At 36.3% G+C, this 21,443-nt stretch overlaps 1 protein-coding gene across 1 annotated transcript in view; it reads left to right on the top strand.

The window, feature by feature from the left end:
* Window positions 1–3,363: 3,363 nt before the first annotated feature.
* Window positions 3,364–21,443, top strand: part of tapas (tudor domain-containing protein 7 tapas) — a 279,776-nt gene continuing 261,696 nt past the window's right edge. The window contains exons 1-2 of the mRNA XM_090376230.1: window positions 3,364–3,507; window positions 15,846–15,941. Of these exons, the coding sequence (XP_090232356.1) occupies window positions 3,373–3,507; window positions 15,846–15,941 (231 nt within the window). The 5' untranslated portion in view covers window positions 3,364–3,372. The remainder of the gene's footprint in view (window positions 3,508–15,845; window positions 15,942–21,443) is intronic.

The raw sequence follows: 21,443 nt of genomic DNA on the forward strand, positions 1-21,443 counted from the left end.
ATCCAACCTGTCCTTCAAGCTCTCATATAGGCCCATAACAACGCTGAGTTGGCCGATTTCATTACATTCCTTGCATCGCGCGCACACAAAGAAATCCTCATGGCAATATCATGTCCCATACCCGATTGCTCCACAAACATGCAAGCAATGTATTTTAAAAGGCTGCGATTCAGAAGGCAACTGCCCCCCCTCAGTTCTCCTCTGAGCCATAGCACTCCCATTAGCTTGAGCCTTTTGCTTTGCTGCTCTGGTCTGAGTCATGATTTCGATTTACTTTCAATAAAATTTCAATTTCAGTACAAAATCATAACCCTAAACTTGTATCCCAACATAGTTATAACGCTATATATATTTTTCAGTATCGAGTATTATCTACGAGTTCAGTTTATATAACTTCCGTGTCAAGTTATGTATTAATTATGTTACGTTTGTAATCTAAGTCATTATATGTATTTAGTTAAAAGTACAATTTAATTGAAAACAAAGTTTAACAAAATTAATAGCTTTTACTGATTAATTGACAATATTATATTATATACTGTACTATACTAAGCTTACGCTATCTAGTTCGGGATATAGCATGGGGGCTTATAACAATGGCGGCAAGTTACGAACGGTAAATCTATGGACACTTAAGTATTAATTAACTTTCAAATCTCGCTGTCTCAAATCAGAATAAACTAAGGATCCTGACTAGGTCTATAAGCTACTTATAGAAAATAATTTGATGTAACAATTGGTCAATAAAGCGGCTAAATATGGCTAAAAAACTTCTCGTTCAGCGGAGCTGCAACTTGTAACACGTGGATTTGATACTCTTACTGATACTTTTATGCAATTACAAGACCGAGTAAAGAATAAATACACCAGATTAATCAGAAAATCACAAAATAATGATATACTACTAAATTTAAATCTATTAGATTTAAATCAATTCTAAATTTAGAAAAACAATAATTTCAAATCAATAAATAAGAAAATCCACCTAGCGGCTTTAAACACGTCTGACTCCCACTAGCCTCCAACTAACCCGAGTACATACCTTTTTGTCTTTGTGTGTGTGTGTGTGTGTGTGTGTGTGTGTGTTCCATTCATGAGAGAATCATAATGTGTCAATTTATGTACGGATAGTCTCAATCTTCAAATAAGTGCTGTCATCTCTTATTTGTGTTTCTGATTGATTTTAAGCACTTTATAATATATGGCAGCATTAAAAAATGGGCTGATCATGCCTATCAGCCATTGTGTCCAATTTTGACTTACAAAAGCTGAAATTCTGTGCAATTCAGTTCCAGAAGTGGGCGAAATTGAATCAGCTATTTATTTAAATTCATAGAAGATAATGTTATACCAAAAAAGAAGTAACAATGAATTTTTTTAGTTAGTTATGATTTCTTTTTAATATTACATATTAAAATTTTGACAATAATTTCTTTAATGTTGGCAACTAAGTCCAAATAAGAAAATTTAATTATTAAAAGCATTTATGTACAAAGTTTTCACATGAAGAATTTTCAAAATTTCGAAACTATAAGAAAACCTGCTACTCGTTGTCAAGATATATTAAGAGCGTTGACTCCTAAAATAGTTAAATGGCTTATTCATTAAATAATTTTATATTATATTCAGCTGTGATACTCAGTTACTCATAAATTGCAGCACTGGCATTTCATATCATATCCTTATGCACTGCCTCTGGACAAATAGCATCTGAGGTGAAACACATTGCTTTTCTCAATCCTTATGCAATGTATAGTATAATGACCAGAAGAATTACTATTGGGTTGTGTTGCTTATCATTCTCTCTATATCAAGACAATTAGCTTATTTTTAGATATTTTTCACTGTCCAAATTATGTTGTGATTTTGTTTTATAATTTCCCCTCTTGATTTGACTTCAATTTGTTTGCAGGAATAGCAACTGATTAATTGAAATAAAAAAACAATAATAATAAAGTCAACAATACAGTATATCTTGCTCTAAAGAAACTTCCTTTCTTGCTTGTGAAAATAAAATTGTAAGAGACAGTTTAAAGCAGTGATGAGCAACCCATGGCCTTTAGGGCTTTGTGAGACCATCATGGAAAATGTTTCTAGTAATATTTTTCAAAATATAAATTAGTCATAATAAAAATTATTACTTCCTAATTAATTGTAAAATGTTAAGGACCAATTAAATTAAGGAAATCTTAATGAATCACATTGCCCACATATTTTAATTTATAGCTTCTAAAAGAGGCTATAAATTAAATTGTGATGTTTAACACGATTTCTGCCCATCCACAAACTTTCATCAAAACAAACAGCAGTTTTTGTGCCTTGGCACAGATATATGTCCATTCAGTTGTAGTTGGTAAATGAGTGCTGCTGTAAAAGGAAAGGCACATGAAATTAACAACTCAGTGATATAGGCTCACTGATTGAACCATGGGCTATTGCATTAGCTGGGATTTTGCTTAGCATCAATTGCACTATCTAGATAGTGCTATAAAAGCTGTATACTTGGTTCACAGTTTCATATATTCTTTGCTTATGTGAAGTTTCTAGTATGTAGTTGAGCATTTTTCACAAGAAGAAAAGATAAAATTTTTAACCTTGCGCTTGCTGAATTTTAATTCTTTAGTTTCTGAAAAACAAATATCATCCCTATTATGTGTCTACTGATAACATTTTGTGTAAGAAGTGTTTTGCTATAAAATTTTACCCTAAAGGGTTGTTATATTGGATCCACAGTGTTGGGATATCATGACTGAAAAGGAACAGGGATGGAGAATATGTCGAAGCTGATTAAGTTGAATCAGCTCTTTATAATATGTCATCTGGTACTAAAATAGAATTCTATTCAAATTATATGGATTCTGAATCTTGTTCAAATATATCTGTTGATGTTAGAACACTAAAAACAACAGGTTTTGATATTAGTTGACCTCTTTGAAGATGAAATGCATTTACTAAAAAGCATGCCTACTTGTTCCAGCGCCCCACAGAAGTGCCTCAGTGCACTTAGGATGACCCTCAACAATATGAAAGGAAGCAGAGATATAAATCTGAAAAGTACAAAAAAAAAAAAAAAAAAAATTGTGGGGGGGGGGGGGTGAAAGGAAATGCTAGTTCCTTACAGTATGCAATGCTAAATTGAAGTACAAAGTTACTCTTTTCGCATTTCTAGAAGTGAGTCTTGCAGGTCTTGTGGCCTGCCAGACCCTTCAATACAGCTTAGGGCGAAAAAAAGATCACCACTGTTATAAACACTATTTTACTTGAATTATATTCTCTCTCTCTCTCTCTCTCTCTCTCTCTCTCTCTCTCTCTCTCTCTCTCTCTCTACCTACATAAAATGTAATTTATTTCATTCAGGATCAGTATGAGCAAATGACAGATGAAATGGATATGTACTACAAAAATCACAAATTACCAGTTGAAAATTTGATTATATCAAAACTGTATGCAGCTCATGTTGAGAACTCTTGGCATCGAGTGGAACTGTGTGCCGTTAAAGAGAAGAAGGTAATAATTTAAATTAAATTGTTGTGCTTGTAAAATGTACTGTGAATTTGTTTGATTAAGAAAACATACTATAATTGCATTGCCTTGACATCTAAAAATGACTGAAGTTCTCATTTTTAGGAAGATGAATCATCCCTTTTAATAAATCATGCCTTGTTAATAAATTAAAAATTTTAGAATAACACAGTAATTCAATTAATGTAATAAATACAAATATGCCACTCTTTGCACCTTCAGTTTCTCTTTATTCTATGGTATGAAACACTGATACATTTAAATGTTTTCTGAGAAATTCATTTATCCATTAATTGCTACAAACTCTATGAATTTTCATCTGAAATTCTTGAAAAAACATTCTTATTTTACCAGATTTCTAAGTATGTCCTGCATTTTGATGAATAAGTTCCTGAAGTCACACACCAATGTTTTTAATGTACTGACAACACATCGTCAGTTTTTATGCAACTGAGAAGTAATGTTCAGGTTTTGCATACATTTGCATGTGAAAAAAACTGGGAATTAAATAATTCTGTTTTAACTCAGAAATGGAAGAGAAATTGCTGGAGCTAAAAGTAAAATTGGCCCGAAGACTGCAGAAACAGGAAAACAGTGACAAAATTGAAGATGAATGGGCTTGCATAAAGGAAGCAATTCTGGGTGCAGCATGCGTAACCTCGGGTGAGACCTTGAGGCTAAGAAATGAGGAATGGTATCATAACGAGTGCAGAGTAGCAATAGGATTAGAGATACAAGCCAGGGTGAAATGTTTCGCAGTGGAATAGCAGAGTGAATAGTGAACACTATAAGGAAAAACAGATTGCCGCAGCTAGGATATGTAGAAAGAAAAAGAGAAGCTCTGAGGAGGAAGGTCAATGAAATGGTGGAACATTACAACAAGAAGGAAAGTAGAAAGTTTCATAAGAAGCTTAAAGAAAGTACACAGAAATTCTGATCCAAAGTTACTGCATGTAGAAATAGTGAAGGAAATTTGCTGACTGAAAGAAAGGAGGTCCTGAAATGTTGGAAAGAGTTATTTTGAGAGCATCTTGATAGGAGGTAAGACTGAAGAGAGAGGGGGAAAAAAAAAAGCAGCTGTTGTACCATACAGTAGAACTGTGTATTGAAGACCCTAGCTTCGAAAAAATTCAGAAAGTTAAGTACTTAAAGAACTTTAAACTGCTGGGAGCTGATGGAATAACTGCAGAGTTGCTCAAGAATGGTGGAGTGACACTATGGAGAAGAATACATAATCTGATACTGTTAATATGGGCTAAGGAAAAAAATCTCAGATGAATGGACACTTGGAATCATACAGCTAATTCACAAGAATGGTGATAAACTGCTTTGCTCTAACTATAGAGGTACTGTATTACATCGCAGAGCATTACTTAGGTTTTTTCGGTAATTATACCAGACTGGCATTGGAGAATATTAGTGTGGTTTCAGACCCAATTCTCAACAACTGACCAGATTTTCATTTTGAGGCAGATACAGGAAAAAGCATTGGAGTACAATATACACTAATTTAACCTATATGTAGATTTCAAACAAGCTTTTGATTCCCTCAAGAGAGGAAATGATAAACAATCTTCTCTTGGGCATGCCTGCAAAGATTGTTAGGCTCATAACAGCAACCCTGGCTGGCTCTGAGGCAGTGATGAGAATCAACAATGAGTTGACAACTCCCTGTGACATTAACGCTGGTTAGACAAGGTGATACACTCTCTACTGTGTTATTTAACTTGGTTATAGAGGCAGCTGTCAGAAAATTATAAATGGCTAGACACATAGGCACAACGACAGTGCAGGTCTGTGCATATGCTGATGATGTCGCTGTTATCAGTAGGACTAAACCAGCACTGGAAGAAACAGTGGCTAGGCTGGATAGTGAAGCACAAAGAAGAGGACTTAGGATATAAATGAAGCGAAGACAAAATATATGGAAGTCTGGAGAACAACAGATAACATGGAAAATTTAAGAACCAGTGGCTTCTCATGAAATTAAGTCTCCCTTATCCTGAGTGGAAACAGATGTTTCTATGCACATGAAAAACTAATGAAGTCCAGAATATGGAACATACATTTAAAATTAAAAATATACAAGTCTCATCAGACCAGTTGTGACATACGGATGTGAAGCTTGGACATTAATGAGTAAAGATGAGCAGTTGTTGAGAGTGTTCGAGCGTAGAATTTTATGAAAATTTTTTTGGCCCGTACAAGATGTTGATGGATCATGAAATTTACCATCTTATTCAGGGTACAGACATTGTCATATTTGTAAAGAGCCAGAGACTTGCCTTGTTGGACTATGGTATGAGAACGGATGACAGCAGAACAACTAAAAGTATGATGAAATGGAAACCTACTGGAAAGATGGCGAGTGGAAGACTGTGGAAAAGATGAATGGATGACATAGAAGAGGACTTAAAAATCATGAGAATAAGAAGTTGGAGAACTTTGACTTCTGCGAGGGCTTACTGGTGGAACATATTGAGAAGGATAAGACCCACCCTGGGTTATAATGCCAGAAGAAGAATATATATATATATACACAGCAGACTCTCGATTTACCAGGATCGGATTAACTGGGACACTTCAAGACTCCAAATTAAAAAAAAAAATTAACCAGAAATCAAAAAATCCAAGTAATAACTAGAATAGGTATAAACAGATATTTTGCAAGTCGTAAATAAGCGACAAGAAGCGGCATTATAAGTTGTCATTAGGAGATTAGTGTGCCTATTATCTTGCAACCCCAGCTGTCTTTACACCCGTCTTTTTGCTTATCTTTTTAAAACAGTAAAAAGATAAGCAATCAGTAACAAAGAACACGGCACACACAAATTGCAAGTAACACAATACGTGCAAGTGAGAACGGAGTAATGAGTTACGAAGCTTTAAAAATAGGAATGAAGAGAAGATCTGAAAATTAAGTTTTTTATGTGATTGAAGATTTCATGAAAGTGTAAACACATTTCACCATAATAACCCACAGAATTCCAGCTGTCAGTATTATCGCAAATTCAGTAAGATCAAGTTTACTGTCCGTTTATGATAGATTTCACTAACAGAAAACCCCAATAAACAGGTGACTGCTAATTGCTTTATGGTTGTGATCTCCAGTATTTCGACCGAAATATGTGGTACCGTCGGAGAGAATCGTAGGGTAATCTCCAGTGCTGCGGTCTCCTGCCCCGATTAAACGGCATGCTGTCCCAATTAAGCGAAGTAAACCCTGGATATTTTCTCAATTGGTTTCTGTTTTTTAAGATTTCCCCCAAATAAACGGCTGCCCCGATTAACCGGTGTCCCAAATAACTGGAATCCACTGTACGTTGCTTTTTTTTTTTTTTTTTTTGGTAATTCGTTCCAAGACCTCTGAAGTTGAAATTTTCGCTACATAACTAAGCTATTTATCTCTCTAAAAGGTCATTTTTTAATGGAATTTGCACTACACTTTCATCGTTAACATATATTCCGTTATAAGAATCAATTTTGAATGCCTTTGTAGTATTTTTCTAAAGCACATTTCTGGAGGTAACAATCATAAAACAATAAAAACAATTTACACTTTCTGGTTTATTGGACTTTTCTGCTGGCGCAATCTATTATAAACTGGTAGTAAACTCGATCTTACTGCATTTGCGATAATACCGATAACTAGAATTCTGTGGGTTTTTCCGTTACAGTATTACGATGAAATGAGTCCCCCTTCACTGAAATCTCCAATCATATAAAAAAAAATAAATACATTTTCAGAATCTTCTCTTCATTCCTATTTACTTAATACAATGGTGTAGGGAACAGGTACAATAGAAAGTGAAAGTGCTAGGAAACAAAACAAAATTGATTTTGAAATGAAGATGATTAATTAAGAATTACGAAGCAGGTCAAAGTTTGATCTATTGCACGGAATTAGGTCTCGCTGCTTCAACAGTGAATACTATTTTAAGATATAGTGCACGTATAAATGAACACGTTAAGGTATCAATGCATTTAAGATCATCACTGATCACAAAACAGCATTCAGGTGCTATATTGAAGATGGAAAAGCTATTAATAATATGGATGGAAAATCAGATTTAGAAGCAAGTTCCCCTGAGTCCAATGCCCATTCAAGCAAAAGCAAGAAGTATTTATGAAAATATTAAGAATAAGTACAACGAACCCCAAGCCAAGTTCGGGCAAGCAACGGGTGGTTTCATAGTATCAAGCATCATGCTGGTTTCCCAAACATTAAAGTATGCGGTGAATTTGCCAGTGCCGATTCTGCAGCTGCAGAGAAATTGTGATGTGTTGGGAAAAACCCCTTCTAAATCTCCACAGCCCTTAACTTCCACAGTGGCATGCTTATCAGCTGGAGAGTTAATTCTGGCAAATGATGCTTGAAAGATAAAACTAACTGACATTATGCCTGTCCCCTCTTTTTTCGTAATTTCAAAATTTTTGTTTTGTACACTTTTGCAATTTTTCCTCTGCATGAGAATGCAATTTTTCTTCTGCGATGAACATGTAATTAATTCTATTTACATGTTCATCGAATATTTCTTTTTTGCTTCAATCAAATTCACTCAAATTTGTGAGTGCTGCATAAGCATTTAGGGAAATTCCGACATGTAAAATTCCAACTTACATATAGTTTTGCAGAATGCAACCCTTACGTAAATCAGGGAGTGGCTGTATTTTAGAGGCAGTACTTTATTTTTTCAATATTTGTCCTCCTAACAAATTCACAACTCTGTGATGAGTAGTTTATGGGCTGTAAGTAAATCACTTTGCCTTTGAAAACAATAAGTTATGATGTACTCTTTTTAGTACAACAGATTACAATTACAACATATTAGTGGTTGTTTACAAAGATGACAGAGTTTTGACTATTTAAAAATATACGTGGGCAGGAGCAGCAGTGCGTAGCACATGCTTCTTGATTAGACCGGGGTTCGAGCCCGTGACCACCAAATATGGAGGATGTGGAAAGGTCAGGGAATGACCACCGCATATCCCCGGAACAATATGGTCTTAGTTGCCAATGCTCCTAAAAAAAAACAAATTTAAAAATATTTAATGATTAAAAATTCTAATTTTAATATAGAAAATGATTAAGGCAGGTAGACATAACTCTATATCAGTTTTTCATGTTTAAACTTTGTTTGAGCCTTTTAAACAGTAGAATACCTTTTGGTTTTTTCTCTTAGTTTTTAGTATCTCTTGCTTTTTTACTATGTGATTCCATCAAGGATCAATAGTATGTAAGATAAGGATCGACAACACCCTTTCAGACAGTGTGTTGGTTTCATTCTGGTGAAGGGATTTTGGTACCAGATTCATTCTGGCCTTGGATCTCTAAAATTCTGCAGTGACTCACTGATAAAGCAAATTGGCAGATGTATAAAAAAACTAGCTAAATTTCACATGGATATAATCTTAGAATTCCCAACTGAAGAAGCAGTTGAATATGTCACAAAAACAATATTACATGCAGCAGAAAAAAAATATACAAAAATCCTTTTCAAAATTGCCGATACACCCAAAAATCTGGTGGAGTAACGAATGCAGCTAAAAAAGCACAAAATAAAGCCTGGAATTCTTTTCGCCACAGTCCAACTACAGCTAATCTTATCCAGTATAAATGGGCCAGAGTAAGAGCAAAGTATGTTAGACATTGTAATAAAAAGGCAACTTGGATCTGCTTTACTTCAACCGTCAATCAAGACACCCCTATAAATAAAAATCTGGAAAATAATAAGAGAAATGAGTGGTAAACACCAAACAACTCCCATGCCTATCATGGAATGGGGGGACAGAATGTTTCTGATTCTGACCCTGTGCAAATTGCCAACATTTTAGGGGAAAACTTTTGCCAGAGCATCAGCAACAGTAAGTTACACACCAGCCTTCAGAGGTGCCTCCATAGCCAGATGGGCAGGAGCAGTAGTGTGTAGCGCACACTTCTTGATTAGACCGGAGTTTGAGCCCATGACCACCAAATACGGAGGATGCGGAAAGGCCAGGGAATGACCACTGCATATTCCCAGAGCAATGTGGCCTTAGTTGCTAATGCCCCTAAAAAAAAAAAACCAGCCTTCCGATGATTTAAAACAAATACAGAAAACAAAAATTAAACTTTTCGTCTAAAGGGAATGAACAGTACAACCTATCATTTACTCTCCATGAACTGCGTAGAGCTCTATCAACATCTAAATGCAGTGCTGTAGGACCAGATAATATTCACTACTTGATGATACAGGAACTAAGTACTGAAACATTGCTATCACTCCTTGATCTGTTCAATAGACTTTACCTAGAAGATACATTGCCTAAACAATGCCGCTATGCTACAGTCCTTGCCTTTCTTAAACCAGGAAGAGATCCAACAAATGCTACTTTCTATAGACCCATTGCCGTGACCTGTTGCCTCTGCAAAATTCTTTAAAAGATGATAAACCGTCGACATATATGGTACCTAGAAAACTTTAATCTCCAACATTCTGCACAATATGGTATCCGAAAAAACAGATCAACACTAGACATACTTGTAAGACTAGAGAACTCCATCTAAAATGCATTCCTCAGATCGAAACATCATGTCATGGTGTATTTTGATATCAGTACAGCTTACGTTTCCACGTGGGGTCATCTCCTGATTTTCATTCAGAACTTGCTGTACAAACACACATTTCCGGTTTTTTTTAAAACTTCATTATCCCGAGCCTTCTTACAAGGAGGAGGAGTCCCCCAAGGCTGTGTACTCAGTGCTACACTTTATATAATTGCAATAAACACCATTGCCAAACAAATTCCAAACACTATTGATACAGCATTTGTAGATGACCTTAGCATTTCTTTTCATGCAAAAAATATGAATACTGTTGAAAGACAGTTATAAGGGACAATAAATAAGATCAACTAATGGATTTCAACTCTGTCCACATAAAACCATTTTTGCTGCCAACGTAAGCGCTACCCAAATCTGGAACTGCAACTGAATCAATAGCAGTTCATCTCAGCATGTGGTTCTTAGGAATTACATTAGATCATAAATGTACCTTTTTAGAGCATATTAAAAAAACTAAGAACATCCTGTCAGCAAAAGCTAAATATTATCTGGGTTCTCTCAGCAACTAAGTGAGGAGCTGATCAAGTTACCTTGTTACGATTATACAGAGCCTTAATAAGATCAAAGCTTGACTACGGAGAAACAGTGTATAGCTCAGCAAGACCTAGTGTTCTTTGCTGGCTTGACCCTATCCATCACAGTGCAATATGCATTTCCATAGGAGCATATCACGTCTCCAATACATAGTCTATATGCTGAAGCACATGAATCCCCTCTCTCTATCAGAAAACAGCAACTTACATTATGCTATGCATATAAAATTAGATCTATGCCCGAAAACACCCAAACTGGCAGATACTTTTCACCCACCAGCACAGCATGTTATACTAAAACTGCCCTTCTGCTAACCGACAATTAGGTATGTAAATAAAATACCTTTCAGAAGAACTTAATCTTTCTTTTAATAATGTTACTAATACCCTTCTAATTTCTTTCCTCTCATAGACTGGACAGTTACTGACAATCCCTTGGTAGTGACCACTTTCTGATCATCTGTAATTTCTGTACAAGTTCTCCTCCACAGAGTAGCATTAGAATTTTGAAAATTTGACAAGGCCAACTGGATTAAATATCAAGAAATAGCTCATTTAGATTCCACTATCATTGCAACTGACAAGATTGATTCTGCAGTAAGCTATATTACACAACAAATAATGACAGCAGCTGAATCTGCTAACGTGAAATCATCATTTAAAATCTGACTCCATCCAAAAATGTGGTGGAATGAAGCTTGTAGCATTGCTAAAAGAGAAAGGAATAAATACTGGAATCAGTTTAGAAAACATCCAACCACAGCCAATCTCCTACAGTTTGAGAGCAAGGGCTAAGGCTCGTCATGTAAGACGAATGAGTAAAAAAGAAGCATGGGTACATTATGCTGCCACCATAAACAGATTCACAGATACTGCTACAGGCTGGAAAAAAATCAAAAGTATCAATAGCAAATACTTATTTGCTCCTTCTCAGATTCTATTGCTGAAAGGGAAGGAAATTTCTGAACCCATGGAAATTGCTAATGCATTCGGCTCGTCTTTTAAAACACTCTCAGCTGTTTCCGCCTATAAACCAGCCTTTCAGTCACTAAAATGCAGTACAGAAAAGTATAAACTGAATTTTAATACCACTCTCCAACATTTGTACAATCTGCCACTGACCATGACTGAATTGCTTAATGCGCTCACAAAAGTGAAAAACAGTGCTCCAGGTCCTGATGGAATTTATTACACAATGATTTCCCATTTAAGTGAAAGATCATTAAGTGCTCTCTTACGATTCTATAATAGAATTTTCTTATAGGAATATTACCCCACCAGCTGGTGCAATTCTTATGTGCTAGCATTCCTGAAACCAGGAAAAGACCACACAGATCCAACAAACTATCGGCCTATCTCCCTAACAAGTTTCTTGGGAAAAACAATGGAAAAAATAGTTAATGTCCGACTAACATAGTATTTGGAGACTCAAAACATTCAGAGTCCAAACCAGTATAGTTTTCGGAGAAGTAAATTGACGCTTGATCTCATTATCAAAGTGGAAGCAAATATTCAGAACGCCTTTCTAAGAAATGAGCACTTTGTTATGATATGCATTGACATAGAAAAATCATTCAATACAACTTGGCGTTATGGGATTCTTCATGACCTATGTAAATCTGGTCTTCTGGGTCATCTCCCGAAATTTGTTCAGAACTTTCTATCTAACAGATCCTTCCAAGTATGCTTCCACTCTTCACCTTCTGGAACATATGTACAAGAAGAGGGAGTTCCCCAGGGCTCAGTGCCAAGCACAACATTTTTGCCATCAGGATCGATTCTATAACCAAATGTATTCCTGTATGCTGATGACCTTGCCATCTCATGTCATTCTCAAATTGTGACTTATTGAGAGACAACCACAAGGTGCCATAAATTCTCTTGGGCCAAAAACAATGGTTACAGAATTTCTAAATCCAAAACAACTGCAGTACACTTCTGTCGTAAACGCACATTGCATCCTGATCCAGACCTTCAGTCAGACTCTCATTGTATTACATTTCAGCCAAGTACTCGTTTTCTTGGTATAATACTTGATAAAAAACTAAACTTCCTTGAACATATAAAATATATTCGTACCAGCTGTCTTAAGAAACTAAATATTCTCAGAGTAATCTCCTCTATGTCATGGGGTGCAGATCGTTACATGTTGCTACATTTATACAGCTCATTAATTATATCCCGCTTAGACTATGCATCTCCTGCATATTTAGCCAGGCCAAGTGTACTGAAATGGCTTGATACCATTCATCAGTGCACTTCAAGTTGCACTGGAGCCCTTTTATACATCTCCAATTTTAAGTCTATATACAGAAACCCATGAATTGCCGCTAGACCTTTGACGACAAATGCTTCTCCTAAATTTTGCCTCTAAAATCAGCAGCCTTCCACATCACCCAATATGGCAATATCTCTTCAGACCAAAATGGGAAAACCTCTATCAAACTAAATCATGTCTCAACAAACCATCTGACATTAGGCTTCAAGCTCTAAACACTAGCTGGGGACTCAACATGAATAACATACTGCAGGATACTAGCATGGAAATCCAGCCATGGTAAATACCTACAATATATGTTGACAGATATTTTCAGAAATGGGGGAAGAATAATCTTCCAGATATTAACATTAGACAATTACATCTGGCCCACTCCACTCAGTTTAGAAGTTACGTACAGCTATATACAGATGGATCCAAGACCGCCAATAAAGTTGGTACAGCCGTAGTCTTGCCGGATGCTATCATCGCCAATCAGCTCCTCTCAGAATGTAGGTACGTATACCGCATAGTTATATGGTATCCTGTTAGCCCTCGAGAACATAAAGGAAGTCTCACATACTCAATCCATCATATGTACCAATTTGTTAAGTGCTGTAAATTGTATACAATGTAGACGTTCTAGCAATCCATCCTCTGATACGGAAAATCTGGTCTCAGTTAATGGAAATTCATACATGAATTTCCATTAACTGTATGACTATCTCATCAAAAAAAATATTGATGAGATAGTCATACAGGTGGCCACCGCATTTTTTGTTGGATTCCTGGACACTCTGGAATCCCAGGAAATGAACAGGCAGATTTAGCTGCTAAAAATGCTTCAAATCCGATCTCATCCAATTTCAGGACACCATATGTTGACTATAAATCCATTGTACAACAGACCTCTAAAGAACAGTGGAAACATATATGGGGAAAAGAAACAAATAATAAACTTTTTGAAATAAAGAGGGAACCCAAACAGTGGCAGTCCAGTCTAAGAGGAAATAGAAAAGAAGAAACTGTACTAGCACAACTGCACTTTGGTTATACATACCTCACTCACAATTACCTATTAAGAAAGGAAGACACCCACAATGCAGTAGCTGTTCATGCCCACTCACTATAAAGCATATTGTCATAGAATGCCAACTATATCTAAGAGAACGAAAAACTGCTTTCTCTTCACATTTTAAAAATTGCGATCAATCAGGGTATGGATGATGTTTTGTTTTTCTAAAATCGATTGATAAATATCACCTAGTCTGAACTTTTATATCAGAATCAAAACAAACAAGAAAAAATATATTAGCCAGAAATATGTGCATTATAGCCATTGTTGCTGAAGCACCAACAAACCCAACAACAACCTTCTAATTTCCTGTGCTCCTTGGGATATTACTTCACCTTCATGCGATTTATCCCTCCATCAATCAAATAAATCTATATTACATAAAGAAAATTTCCTACAACTGTATCATGCAGTAATGGATCAATTCCCCAACTTTGTGTTAGTGCACACAGATGGATCAAGGAATGAGGCCCACGTTGGAATTTCCGCAGTTTTTCCGAACATCACATTGGCTTATGAATTGCTATATGAGTTCAGTATATTTTCTGCTGAACTAAGGGCAATTCAGATTCCACTGAAGCATATCAAGTCCTTCGATACTGAAAATAGTAGTAGTGCCGACCGGGCTAGCCGAGTGGGTAAAGTACCTGCCCGGCAACCCAAAGGTCGCGGGTTCGATTCCCGCCTCGGGCTTGGATCAAAGTACTGCAAAAACCTTGGGAGGTGCAATATGGCCACAGAAGCCGATGCGCCAACAACTACCAAATCAAAAAAAAAAAAAAAAAAAAAAAACTGAAAATAGTATAATTTTTATAGATTCTTTAAGTGCACTTCAAGCCTTGAAAAACACCACGAATATTACTCACCCAGTCTTAAAGGAAATAATCTCCTCTTTGCATACTTTACCCAAACTTGGAAAAAGCATGCACCTTTGCTGGATCCCTGGACATATGGGAATTCCAGGAAATGAATTAGATGACAATGCTGCAAAATCGGCCACCTTACCACCCGATGACAATTGGACAGTCCCATATCAAGACTATAAATCAATAATCCAGGGAAAATGCATGTACCAGTGGCATTTATCATGGCAAAATCAATATGACAATAAGCCACGGAGTATCAAGTCTCCACTTGGGGACTATTCTTGGATAATAGTTGGTTTTACAGCCCTGCAGAATGTAGTGTTCCAGCTTATCTTTTGTCTGCCTGTGCAGAAGAAATTGATGCCCTGTAACAGTTCTTACCTGAATGGATTGTGCAGGGTGCAGCATCATCTTGCATAATACTGTCCTACTTGTTCTAAGGCTGATACTTATGCTAATATCCCTTTTGAGCATGCAGGAGTTATTGTAGTGCTGTTGCATACCTGTGTAATTTTAACAGTCCCACATATACACTCCATTGTCCTTCTTTGAAAATTGGATCTGGTAGGTAAGCATTTATTTAACATTCCTTAAAGCTACTATCATTGACCATTGTAGACTTTTGTAAAGCTTTATTTTATAATAAGAGATAAATATCAGCATTTTGTGTACATGTTAGATGCTAGATCAGGCATTCTAATTGCTATTGCAATAAAACATTTTGTTGTCATTGCCATAGAACAGTGTGGACTGCCGAAAAAAAAATATTTTGTGTGCACAAATGCAGTTGCTGTGGTTTTATTGTGCTATTAGTTTAATCTTTATTAGAATTCATATTGATGAGATAGTCCTTTAAAACACCAAATTTTTTTTAGTCACCCTGTATAAAATAATTTTTTTCTATCCTGTGAATGCATTGTATGCATATCTGTTTTGTAGAAGAATAAGAGAAATTTACCTCAATATGATCATATCTCTTTTGTTACAGGTAGAATGTCATTTTGTGGATCATGGTGATGTTGAATGGATTGACATCAGTGAGTTACAAGAATTGGAAGCTTCATTTCTGATTCTTCCTTATCAGGTAAACTGTATTTTAATTTATTTCTGTCATGCCAAAATGTGTATTTGCTGTGAATGTAAGTATGAATAAACTGAAATGAATTGTTAAGAAAAAAAAAAGTACTGTGAGAGGTCAGCAATTTAGTAGATCAGATGATTTCTGGTTTTTAACTTTTTTTTTTTTTTAAACTTGTTAAGAATGGAATGAAACTTGCTTTGAAAGTGTTGTGTTGATTTGTTGTTTAATTTTATGACTTAGTAAGATAATATTGTAACAATGCAATGCTTTGAAATTAGAAGGAAACATTAAACATTTCTGCCTCTACACGGATTGCACAGTAATTTTTGTAGAGATTGTCAGTATGCATTTGTTGTTTTTTTGCAGTTATCAATCTTAAAGTTCTAAAAACTGTGTTAAATGTATAGTAGCATATTAAATTACTACACAAAAATTAAATTAAACACAAATTACACACATTTTCCTGTCTGGTGCCGCCATTTTTAATTTAAAAAATATTTTAACATTATATTTTAAACCTACTCGAGCTCTTTCAAATGGTGTATAATAAGCTATAGGTTGTCTACAAAATTTTGTCCCCCCACATTTTACCCCTCCATTTCTCAGACAAATTTTTGTCAACAACGATCAATATGGCATTATGTTGGCCCACATGATGCACAAACCCATGCAAAATTTCAAGTCAATAGGTTGAGTGGTTCCAGAGATACAATGCTGCGACGGACAGACAGACAACTGAGTGACATTATATATAGGGTCTTTCGTTAGACTACAGACCCTAAAAATAATAAGTACAAATAAATAACATAAGTAAAATTAATTTCATAAAGTTTTCGTAGAATATTCCAAATTTTTATTAAGTTCTCATCCGACACCCAATGCCGACTTCTTTTCTTCCTTTGTGTGTCGGTTGCTGAATGACGTTTCCGAAGCAGCCACGGAATCGACATATTTTGCTGAATCGAAGCGGGTCAGCGGGGGCCTGCAATTTTAAGAAACAGTAGTGAAGAAACTATTTTTGTCATCGATGAAGCTCTTGTTGGGCTGGCGATAAGATTAATTTGTGAAAATCCTTGTTCACATTGGCTTAATGAAATTGGTATCATACTCAGAGCGTCCATCAAATGCAATTAGGTATTCCCGAAATCCACAAATTGTATCTCTTTCATTTAACCGTAACCTAATTGACAATTTTCTAACTTCATTTTCGCCAAATGACAACAATTGTTGTTTAGAAGGTTTAAACCTTCGTTGTCCTAATTTTCCTTCTCTTGTCATCGACGTTGTCATTAGTTCCTAAATCTGAATTTTTTTCTTCTTTTTTTTTTTTTTTTTTTTTTTTTTTGAAACTGTCCAAAATGTTAGTATCATTCAGATACTGTGATCATGTAAACACAGATAGGGAAAATTTATGGAAAAATGTCGATAATGCATATCCGCGAAAGAACAGATGATTATTTTTTGGAGTAAAAGAAATTCGCTCTCTCCTAATTCTCGAATGGGGCACGTACAATTGATTCACAGCGGTGTCCAATCTACGACTCGCCCGGAAAGTCAACTAAATCAGCATAAAGAAATCTAACTTTGAATTTTTTTTTAATATGGCCCCTGTACGGGAAAAGTTTAGACACCACTGCAGTAGAAGGTGGACCAGAGCAGAGACAATAGACAGTGAAAAATGCAAATTTAGTTAAATAATTTTAAGCCTATTTGAATAGTAGGTAAACATGTGAAAAAAAATTTACAGAATATTACAAATTTCGAAGTGCATTGCATCCAAATGTCACACATTACTGTTAATAAAGGTGCCGGTACGCCGTACCGTCCCAAAAAAAGCACTGCTGAATATTAATACATGAATATGAATTTATGAATTAAATGCCCAAATCATTTAGGAAAATTAAGATTTTTTTTTTTTTTTTAATACAATAACAACTTGAAGATACACAGGGTCATCAAGAAAGGATGCAGCTGCTTTCAGTGACTATATTTCTGATGTGTCTGCTGTAATACTGTAACAAAAGTTTGGTGTCATTAAATACATAAGACATGGGAGTTTATTTTTTAGTCAAAAACATATTCAGAATTTGAACTCTGTGCATCCAATGCAATTCAAAGCTGTTGGTTGAAGTTTAGTATAACTGCAGCCAGTTTCCTTTCAGAGATACCCTCAACTGTTGCTGTGATTTCACTTTTCAGTTCTTCAGTGGTATGTCGATGATTCTAGTAAACATTGTCCTTCAGGAATATCCACAGAGATTTGGATCCATTGGGTATGGTAGCCAAGATCATCCAGGATGTTGACATGATCCTATCATTAAAATGTTCCTTCAAGAAATGAAATACTACATTTGACAAGACCTGTATCTGTCCAATTGTGTTTATTCTGTGACCAGTCCATGCCTTCAGGGGTTGAAACAAAGTGAACTTGGAGTTTCATCTAGCATTTTGCATTAACTGTATCATCTGGGAAGACTTATCCAGCAATTCCGATGATGAAATTGCACACTACAGCATGCAAAAGAGTCTTCAATCTGTGAGGGTTTTCACCCCTATATATGCATATTCTTTTTATTGACATGGCTGCTAAGGGTAGATGTGCATTTCAGTAGTGAACAATGTGTGGTGAATAAATTGTATTGGTTACCAAATGACATGAATCAGAGGCTAATTTGCCTTTCTTTGTCAATGTTAGTCAGGTTTGTTACACCTGTATTTTGTAAGGAATCAGTTTCAAGTCTTGTCAAGCAATGCTTAAAGTGGATGTTTGCTTTATCCCTCGCTCTTGAGACATTTATTCATAGATTTCTTTGGGATATTGATGACTTCTTCCTGTATACATGCAGTATTTTCATGCATATTCACATTTCGTTTTTGACATCATTGCATTTTTTATGATCCATTTTTGGTACAAAGAGTCTCTAACTCTGCATACTATCTGTATGATGTATACAGTTCATTGTAAAGGCCAGATTGTCTAAGAAAAGGATTTGTACAGTGTAGTGTTGGGTTGTGTTATTTTCACGTAGCCTCTTAGGACACTTGGCACCCCCTGTTGCCCCCGAGGTGGATGAGGGCAGTTGGTAAGTAGATGTGTGTGTGTGTACTCTGGCAGGGGCAAACTCTGGATTTTTTTGAACTTGCCAGAGAGGGCCCCAATAAGTAGGAAGATACTAGATGGCATCACAAACTAGTAAAAACTCCTATGTGTTACACGTTTGACACCAAACTCACTAATGCCAACACAGTACACCAACAAATATATGCAACAGAAAACTGTTGCATGTTTCCTTGATGATCCTGTATTAAAAAAAGATACAGAATGAGGTGCTGCCCAAAAGTAATGAATATTTGTTTTTAAATGCAAAGATTCATTTAGGTTATTCAACTTTGCTTCATATCCCTTTCATAGTAACTGCCTTTGGACTGAGCTCAGCTGTTGTACTGTTGTTGGAAGCATGTCTAAATTTCTTTTTTCATAATATTAGGTAACTCATTTGTTCACTCTCTGGTCAACATGAATTCATTTTAATACTATTTCAAAAAAATTAAAAAGCAAAAATATCTGGTAAGGAGCCATATACATGTAGTACTGGGTGTGAAATCCATCCACGCTACACACGACTTTTTATGTACATGTACATTTATTACTCACAGATTTACTATCACCATTCCTCATCTGCTGTGCTATCAAGTTAGTGTGTTGGGTGGCTCTGTTTTATGCTGTCCTGAAATTTTACATACACAGTTTTATCATATTTTTTGCATAGTTTTAAAGCATTATGGATGGCCAGAATAGATAAAGCATGTGAAACTGGTGGAACATTTTTCCACGTAATACTTTCTGGTTAAGAAAATATCAGACAGATGAGTTCTCTTCTCCCCCTCCACTACTTCCATTACTCTCCAAACCGCTCCCAGTAATCATTTCCAAGATAAGTTTGCAGCAAAATGAAGACATTTAATATGGAGATTCAAAAACTGCCACAGGAGATACTTGACTCCCTACTTAATGTATTAATGTGTTAAAATCCTTAGATGGATAGCAGGATGGCTTCAGGGCAGGAGGCAGAGGGTTGTGATAAATGGCTATTCCTCAGATTGGGTTGATCTAAGAAGTGGGATTCCCCAAGGAACAGTACTAGGACCACTGTTTGTTTTTAATTTTAATAAACAACATCATTTGGCGTCAGGAAGGGCATCCGGCTGTAAAAATTGCATGCCAAAACAATAAAAACGCTGACCCCCATATAATAATGGGAAAAGGCGAGGGGGAAAAAAAAAAAAAAAAAAAATTATCAGGCTTAATGTCCAAGTTTGCAAATGATATGAAGGTCTGCAGGTTTGTTAATGACTCTAATGACAGTACGCTGCTGCAACAGGAGCTAGAAAAGTTGAGCAGATGGGCTGAGAGGTGGCAAATGAAGTTTAACATTGACAAATGTAAAGTACTACCTATGGGAAGCAGTAATTCCAGAGTGACATATCAACTGTGCGGTACTTCACTGACATTGGTAGAGAGTGAAAAGGACCTGGGGTAATTGTGCAGGCAAATATGAAGTTTTCTGAGCAGTGCAGATGGTTTTCAAGAATAGCTCATGCTGTATCGTCAATGATATACAGGAATTTTTGTAGCAGGGGATTTTTTTTTTATTAGTTGTTGGCATATCGGCTTCTATGGCCATAATGCACCTCCCAAGATTTTTGCAGTACTCAGATCCAAGCCCGAGGCGGGATTCGAACCCGCGACCTTGGGTTGCCAGGCAGGAACTTTACCCACCCGGCTAGCCCTGTCGGCATAGCAGGGATAAGGAGGTGATTATCCTCTTGTATAAGGCGATGGTCAGGCCACACCTTGAGTACTGTATACAGGTCTGGAGGCCTCATTTTAAGAAGGATGTTGAGCTGTTGTAATGAGTACAGAGAAGGGCAACAAGATTAGTGAATGGAACAAAGGATTTCTGTAATGAAGAAAGGCTTAATTTTTGCAAATTACAGTGTCTGGAGACTAGACACCTGCGAGGTTTGTTATTTGGTTTTTAGGAGTATTAGCAACTAAGGCCATATTGCTCCGGGATATGCTGTGGTCATTCCCTGACCTTTCCGCATCTTCCATATTTGGTGGTGACAGTCTCGAACCCCGGTCTAATCAAGAAGAGTGTGCTACACACTGCTGCACCTTCCCACCTGGCTACGGATGCGCCACCAGCGAGGTGATCTGATTGAGGTGTATAAAGCCTTGAATGGTTTGAGCATGCTCAATGCTGACGGGATTGTTCCTCTTGCTCAGAAAAATCGCCTGAGAGGGCATAAATTCAAATTGAAGAAAGGCAGTTGTAGAATAGATATGCAGAAGTTTGCCTTTAGCCAACATGTGGCTGATAGCTGTAACAAACTTCCATCTGTCGTTGTAGAAGTTGATAGCTTAAACAGATTCAAGGCAGAACTAGACAAACATTTTGAGCCAACAGATGGGTGAAATGAGAAGCGTCTGTGTGTGTGTGG

Source organism: Mastigoproctus giganteus, chromosome 6, assembly GCF_048544385.1.
Source record: "Mastigoproctus giganteus isolate SK-2022 chromosome 6, ASM4854438v1, whole genome shotgun sequence".
Taxonomy (NCBI): domain Eukaryota; kingdom Metazoa; phylum Arthropoda; class Arachnida; order Uropygi; family Thelyphonidae; genus Mastigoproctus; species Mastigoproctus giganteus.